General features: G+C 54.4%; 1 protein-coding gene and 1 long non-coding RNA gene across 2 annotated transcripts; one reads left to right on the top strand and one right to left on the bottom strand.

The window, feature by feature from the left end:
* Positions 1-1015: 1015 nt before the first annotated feature.
* Positions 1016-5184, bottom strand: LOC119871838. The gene is made up of 2 exons (XR_005359438.1): positions 4679-5184; positions 1016-2064 (listed from the first exon to the last, which is right to left on the bottom strand). It is a non-coding gene; the product is annotated as an uncharacterized LOC119871838 (long non-coding RNA).
* GP1BA (glycoprotein Ib platelet subunit alpha) lies at positions 3885-6548 on the top strand. The gene is given in 2 exon segments (NM_001003083.1): positions 3885-3920; positions 4063-6548. A coding segment is annotated over 1 exon segment (2034 nt). The 5' UTR covers positions 3885-3920; positions 4063-4068; the 3' UTR covers positions 6103-6548.
* The last annotated feature ends 1043 nt before the right edge of the window (positions 6549-7591 follow it).

The following is a 7591-nucleotide window of genomic DNA, read 5'->3' as shown; positions in this document are numbered from 1 at the left end:
ACAGAGACTTGCTGGAAAGATATTGGACTCACTGGGTACAAATGAACATGGACAACCCAGGACTGCTTGGGAATCAGGTGGCTCTGGTGGCCTTTGTAGGAGGAACCACTCTATGGCTTTTCCTGAGCACTTTCTCAAAGTGAATGCTGTCCAGGTCTATTTTCTCCTTTCTTGTCAACACATTCACCATTTGAAATCCTAGGACAAGAATAGTTGCCCGTGATTAGGTTACACCCCTGGGCTAAACTCAGGCCATGACAGGAAGGATCCGATGGAAGGAACTTCCAGAGACATTTGGGTCTCCGAAGTGAGAGGGCAGTGTGCCTACTTCTTGACTCCTATCAAATCTGTACTTGTCTGAGGAGATGTAATCTCCCAAAAGGGAACCGGGGTCCTCTTATCCGAGAGGAATGGATGTTGGATTTTTTTTAGTTCACATATTATCCTTAGATATTACATGATAATACATATGAAATAGCACAAGGCAGTACTCAGATGAAAAGTGTGAATTAAAAGTGGATTTACCTGAAAAGCAAGAAAGATTGAAGTAAACTAAGATTTCAAGTCAAGAAGGTAGGAAGAGGGGTACCTGGGTGGCTCAGTAGATAAAGCGTCTGCCTTTGGGCTCAGGGCATGACCCCGGGGTCCTGGGATCGAGTCCCGCATTGGGCTCCCGGCTCAGCAGGGAGTCTGCTTCTCCCTCTGCCTCTCCCCCTCCTCCCCCTCCTGCTCATTATCTCTCTCTCTCTCTCTCAAATGATTAAGTCTTAAAAAAATTTTTTTAAAGATAGGAAGAGAACATGAAAATAAACTCAAAGCATGAAGTTATTAAAAGTGGAAGCAGACATTCATCATCAAAGAGAAAAAAAACCAGCAATTGACTAGTAAAACTAAAAAATCTGGTTCTTTGACAAATCCAATAAAATAGACAATCTTTGGCAAGTCCAATGAAAACAGGAGAGACTAGGGAGAAAAAGAGAGAGAGAAAAGACAAAGAGTGAGATACAAACAAACATTAGTGTTATACTTCCAGGTATGGAGATTTTAATAAATAATAGAAGTGTTAAAGTGTTCAAACCTGCAATAATAAATTTGAATAGCCACATGAGATAGATATTTTATGAGGAGCTGTCAATTACCAAAATTGACTCAAGGAACCTCTCAACAGACCTGAAATTATAGTAGAAACAGGAAAGATATTCCAGAAGCTAACGTCCAAATGGCATCTAGTCCAGACGGTTTTATAGGTGATTTCCACCAACCCTGCATGGAATGGAAAATTCCTGTGATCTCAAACTTTTCTAGAGAATATAAAATTTTCCAACTTGACTTATGAGGCCTGTACAACTTTGATAACAAAATAAAACACACAGAAAAAGACCATGTCCCTCAGAAGAAATCTATGGGCCACTTCTACTTTCTTAGAGATAAAAAGTTCTACATACAATGTGAGCAAACCAATCTAGAATCATATTAAAAGAATTCATAACAGTCAAGTAGGGTTAACCCCAAGCATTCAAAGATGTGAAATTAGAACAAAAGTTCAGCGCATGAACATAGGGAGAGAGTAAAATGTAGGATCGTTTCAGTGGGTTCCAAAGCATGTGGATCTCTTTTCCATGTCTGCAAAGGCCTTCAGTTTAGGAATGTTTGAAGAAGCCTCCTATTACAGAAGCTGAAACCGCCGGACCTGTTTTCCCACACTCCCTGACAGCTAGGTCACAGGCCGATGATCAAACCGACACACCCAGAATTGGAATTGGGAGCTGGTAGCCCAAGGGAGCAGAGGCGGTGCAGGATTGTGTCTGTGTGCGGGGCGGTTGTGGTTGACACTGGTCTCCAGCTCAGCAGCTGGGGCTGTGCAAGACCAGTGGGACCTGGTGTTGGAGCAGGAGCAGAGCTTGGCTCACCACACTGGTTCTGCAGTCTGGGTCTGCTCTGGGTAGCTCCAGGTCTGGTTCTCCAGCCCTTACTGGGAAGTGTGTGGAGTGGCCAATGTACATCCAGCAAATCCCTTTTCATCCTCAATTAGCCGGAACATTTTCTGTTGCTCACGACTAAAACCTGTGATATGAATACAGCAATCGTCAACAGCTCCAGGGGCTCCACTCCACATCACTCTCTGCAACTTCTCCCCACACTTCTTGCAGCTTGATTCCTCAGTCCCCCGACCCCCCATGCTTCCAAGTACTTTTTGCAGTGGGCATATCACATATTACATAAATATAAATGGCAAATCTATGGATTAACTGCCTCTGGCCAAAGTGTTAATGGTGGTGAGGCGAGCAGACGGGGGCAGACTGGTGTGGCTGTGTGACACCCCTGCTAGGACATTAGTCATTCGAAGGGCCAGTGGACCAACAGTCATGGTGACAGGCTGTCTGAAATAGGCACCCAACTTGTCAGTCTTGGGAAGTTTGGTTTCAAAGTAATCTCTACACCCAACGTGGGGCTTGAATTCATGCCCCAAGATCAAGAGTCAAGCATTCCACACTCCACCAACTGAGCCAGCCAGGCGCCCCAAGTCTTGGGAAGTCTTAAAAGCCTCTCCGACAAGGAAGAAATTTGTGGGCTGGGACTTTCCAGATAAGTAAGGACTGCGTATAAGGGGATAAGAGGGTGAGAAGACAGACCAGGCAGAAAGAGTATGATCTAAAATGAAAGGTGGTGTGGTAAGAGATAGGGCTGGACAGGTAGGCAAGGAACAGACCATGCAGGACCCTGCAGGCCACGTAAGGGATCTCAGAGCTGTCAGGAGCCACTGATGAGTTCTAAGCAGTGGAAGGATATGAACAGATCTGTGGTTCTAGAAGACCACTCCCACATGAAATGGGGAGATGGGAGGTTGCAGAGTTAGGAGACCGGCCAGGAGGCTATGGTGGGGAGGCCCTAGAGAACTGGTGTCCTGGACTGGGAATGGTGGCAGCAGGGATGGAAAGAAGTGGATTCCGGAGAGATTAGGAGGTAAAATCAGCAGGACTTGGCAACAGGTTGGATGGGGGATGAAGGATGTTAAGGATGTTAAGGATGGCAGTCATGGATAGGGATTGTTTGCACTGAGTGGCTGGCTGGCTGGATGACACAGGAAGGTTAGCTATTTGGAGAGATGACGAGCTTAGCTTTAGACATATTGTCTTAATGCCTGTGGAACACGCAAGGAATCCAAAGGGCAGGGGACCCAGATGTTCGGGTGTCTGGAGAGGGGTCTGGCCTAGAGGTAGATTTGAGTCTCTGGGGTGCGTGGATGGTGGTTGAAAGATGGAAACAAATGAGGATCACGTTGGGTTTTGTGTAGCACAAAAGAAAGGAGAGGGCCAGAGACCAAACTCTGGGGGCAGGCTTGCTTTTCACGAAAGGCAGAGGAAGAGGAATCAACAAACACTGAGAAATAACCAGCCAGAGAAGTAAGAAGAAAATAAGGGGCACAGGGCCCAAGGTGGGAGAGGCCACAGGTACGCGTGCTGCACAAAACAAGCGAAGTTATAATGGAGACGAATCCAGTGGATGCTGGGCAGCGGGGGAGGGGAGAACCAGTGATCTTGGCCGGAATGCAGCCAGTGGGTTGGAGGGAACCACGGCAGAGAGGGCAAAGGGCAGAGAGGGGAAGCAAGTGGCAGCCAGAGAAGCTGAGAAGCTGGGGCCGGTGGTGGTCGGAGGAGTCCACTCCCGATCTGCCCTGTGCAGCCGGACAGCAGGACAAGAGCCACAGGGAGGGCTGGGGGCAGCAGTGGATGGAGGCGATAAGGGCCTGTGTCCGGCAGGGACGCTGCTCCCGGGTCACAGGAGTCCCTATCAGGCTGGCATTTCCTCCCCATCCCCGTTCCCTTCCTGCCCCCGACCAGGCCCTCCCTGGAGCTGGAGGAGAGGACAGTCACAGCCTGCGGGAAGCTCTGCACCCTCAGAGGTCTTTCTGTTTGCCGGTAAGCAGAGGTGGGGCGGGTGGGGGGGTGTGCCGGCACACAGGCAGTGGTGCTGGCCACTAAGGCTGGGGGGGGGGGGTCAGTGTGGGCAAGGGCTAGCAGCCAGGACCCACAAGGTGCCCACTCAAGCTCCCCTCCCCAGGTCCTCATGCATCTGCTCCTGTGGTTGCTTCTGCTGGCCCGCCTCTGCCGCCCTGAGTTCATCTGCGAGGTCTCCAAGGTGACCAGCCAGGTGGAGGTGAACTGTGACAACAAGGGGCTGAAGGCACTGCCCCCGGGCCTGCCAGGGGACACGGCCATCCTTCATCTGGCCGAGAACCCCCTGGGTGCCTTCTCCACGGCCCTGCTGGGACCTCTGACCCGGCTGGCCCAGCTGCACCTGCGTCAAAGCCAGCTGACCCAGCTGCAGGTGGATGGGATGCTGCCGCGGCTGGAGACCCTGGACGTGTCCCACAACAGGCTGAAAAGCCTGCCGTCGCTGGGACGGGCCCTGCCAGCACTCACTACCCTGGACGCGTCCTTCAATGAGCTGGTGGCACTGTCCCCTGGCACACTCGATGGCCTGAGCCACCTCCATGAGCTCTACCTGCGCGGCAACAAGCTGAAGACGCTACCCCCGAGGCTCCTAGCGCCCACGGCCCAGCTGAGGAAGCTCAATCTGGCCGACAATAGGTTGACTGAGCTGCCCCCGGGGTTCCTGGAGGGGCTCGGGGAACTGGACACCCTCTACCTCCAAGGGAACTGGCTGCGCACCGTACCTAAAGGCTTCTTTGGGGACCTCCTCCTGCCGTTCACTTTCCTCCATGGCAACCCCTGGTCTTGTGACTGCGAGATCCTCTACTTGGCTCGCTGGCTGCGGGACAACAGCAATAATGTCTACTTGTGGAAGGAGGGTGTGGAAGCCAAAGCCACGACGCCTAACGTGGACAGCGTGCGATGTGTCAACTGGAAAAATGTGCCCGTGCACACCTACCAGGGGAAGGACTGCCCCAGCCCCATGGACGGGGGTGACATGGACTACGACAACTATGACGATGAGGATGAGAAACTCCCGGGGGTTGAGGCGCCTGCCACACGGGCTGTGGTCAGCTTCTCTACCCACACCAAAGCCCACACAACCCACTGGGGCCTGCTCTACCCAACATTTGCTTATCCAGACCACCAAATGGCCTACTTGTCTTCCACCCTGGAGCTCACTGAGAAACAGACCATGTTCCCGAGTACCCTGGGGCCCATTATGCCCACCACCACCCCAGAGCCCACCACACCCCCCACCACCCTGGAGCCCACCACAACCCCAACCACCCCAGAGCCCACCACACCCCCCACCACCCTGGAGCCCACCACAACCCCAATCACCCCAGAGCCCACCATGCCCCCCACTACCCTGGAACCCACCACAACCCCAATCACCCCAGAGCCCACCACACCCTCCACAACCCCCACCACCCCGCAGCCCGCCACAACCCCCACCACCCCGCAGCCCGCCACAACCCCCACCACCCCGCAGCCCGCCACAACCCCCACCACCCCGCAGCCCACCACAACCCCAACCATCCCGGAGCTCCCAACGCCCCCAACCACCCCGGAGCCCACCATGCCTCCCACCACCTTGGAGCCCACCACAACTCCAACCAGCCCCACCACAACCCTAATTCTCTCCGAATCAAACACCTTCTTAGGCATCCCAGAATTAACTTCACCTTGTACTACTTCAGAATACCCAATAGTCCCCTCCCTTGTCCACCTCCCAGAGGCCCATGAGGTGGCTCGAGGAACTTCAGATAGCTCCAGAAACCATCGTTTGTTCAACCCTGACCTCTGCTGCCTCCTCCCCCTGGGCTTCTATATTTTGGGTCTCCTCTGGCTTCTGTTTGCCTCTGTGGTCCTCATCCTGCTGCTGACCTGGGCCCAGCACGTGAAGCCCCAAGCTCTGGCCATGGCCACGTACACCACCCATCTGGAGCTGCAGTGGGGAAAGCAGGTGACTGTGCCCTGGGCCTGGCTGCTCTTTCTTCAAGGGTCATTCCCCACTTTCCGCTCCAGCCTCTTCCTGTGGGTCCGAGCTAACAGCTACGTGGGGCCTCTGATGGCAGGACGGCGGCCCTCTGCCCTGAGCCTGGGTCGTGGGCAGGACCTGCTAGGTACGGTGGGCGTTAGGTACTCCAGCCACAGCCTCTGAGGCGACGGTGGGCAGTTTGGGGACCTTGAGAGGCTGTGATGGGCCCTCCTATCAGGATCTTGCTGGGGGTGGGTGGGCAGGGAGCACAGGATTGGGGGGAGGCCTTAAGCACCTTTTCTGGGTCAGAAGCCTCCTCTCCGCATTGCATGTGCAACCTCAGTGAAGCAGCATGGGCAGGGGAGCCGGACGGGCCACCCAACAGAGCTCCTTATGCTGCAGGAGGGGTTCACAGACCACTCGGACATCACCATCACCTTGGGGGGGGTGCTTGAGGGAAAAGCAAATGGAACAGAGCGTGATTCTCACGTGCAGGTACCTAAGGGAACTGGGGAAGAGATGCACCAAGACGAGAGCCCTCGTCATCCCTGGGGAGCCCAAGCCTAGGGGTTTTCTTCCTCTTCCCGTTTAGCATTTTCCACCATCGTATGTTACTTGTATAATAATTAAAAAAAAAAAAAAGTAACTTAAAAAAGCAAGCTTAGTTTCCTTTGGAGATGAAAAGTGACCAGGGCCCCTGTGGTCAGGAGTGGGAGCCACAGAATCTATCGGCCTGGGGCACCTCCTCTCCTCCAGTGGCGCCCACACACCAGTCCCCTCACAGGCACTAATTCCAGCTCAGAACCCACTGCGTCTCCCTGGAGCGGTGACTGCTGATATTATACCTGCCTGTAGCCCTGGTGGGAGCCAAGGTGGGCACCTGCTGACACCTGCAGCCTCCTGCCCTGCCCAGGCAGCGATACAGCCAGGTGTGGCCCTGGCAGGGGTTACCAAGCAGCCTCAGTAGAGCGTCCTGCTCACATGCTGGAACACAGCTAATGGGAAGCCACGTCTCTCCTGATCCCCTAGGTTCCCCCATTCCTCACAACTCCGAGTGGGGCTGTCTCCTGCCCGAACCAACATTTAGGGCCCAGAGAACGGGGATGGAAGCTGAACCCACCTGGCTTGAGGCTCCCTTCTCCAGGTGGCATGAACCTGGCAACTCGAGGGCACCTCTCCTGCTCTGAACCGTCCTGGACTTGGGACAAGTCCTGAGCTTGGCAACCAAGGGCTTCCGTGACTTCTATGCCCCCAGCTGACCTCTAGCAACAGGTGGTCCACTATCGGAGCTGCAGCTGTTACAAGCTTCCAGATCACCTGCCACCCCCTCCACACACACCTGGTGTGTTTCCCCTTGGGTCTCCTGCTCCACTCCCCATGCCACCTGCCCTGGGGCATCTTCCCCTCTGGACTTGAACCTCTTAGGGACATGGCCAGGGCTCCCAGTGTCTGAGAGGCCACCCTGGCCCAGGCTAGCACGCACCGAGAGTGGGTAAGAGAGGCAGAAGCGGGAGGGCCCAGCAGGGGCGCCTGGCTGCCCAGCTCGTCTTCTCCTGAGGAGGCTCTGCCAAGGGGAGAGTTTCCACCTGCTGCCTGCCTGTCCCCTGGCCTGGCTCAGAAAACTCTGGGCCTCACGTTGTCTGGCCCTCCTTCCAACTGACCTTCTTGTGCC

This window comes from Canis lupus, chromosome 5 (assembly GCF_011100685.1).
Source record: "Canis lupus familiaris isolate Mischka breed German Shepherd chromosome 5, alternate assembly UU_Cfam_GSD_1.0, whole genome shotgun sequence".
NCBI lineage: Eukaryota > Metazoa > Chordata > Mammalia > Carnivora > Canidae > Canis > Canis lupus.
Note: the sequence above shows the minus strand (reverse complement) of the source record. Positions and strands in the feature narration are given on the sequence as shown.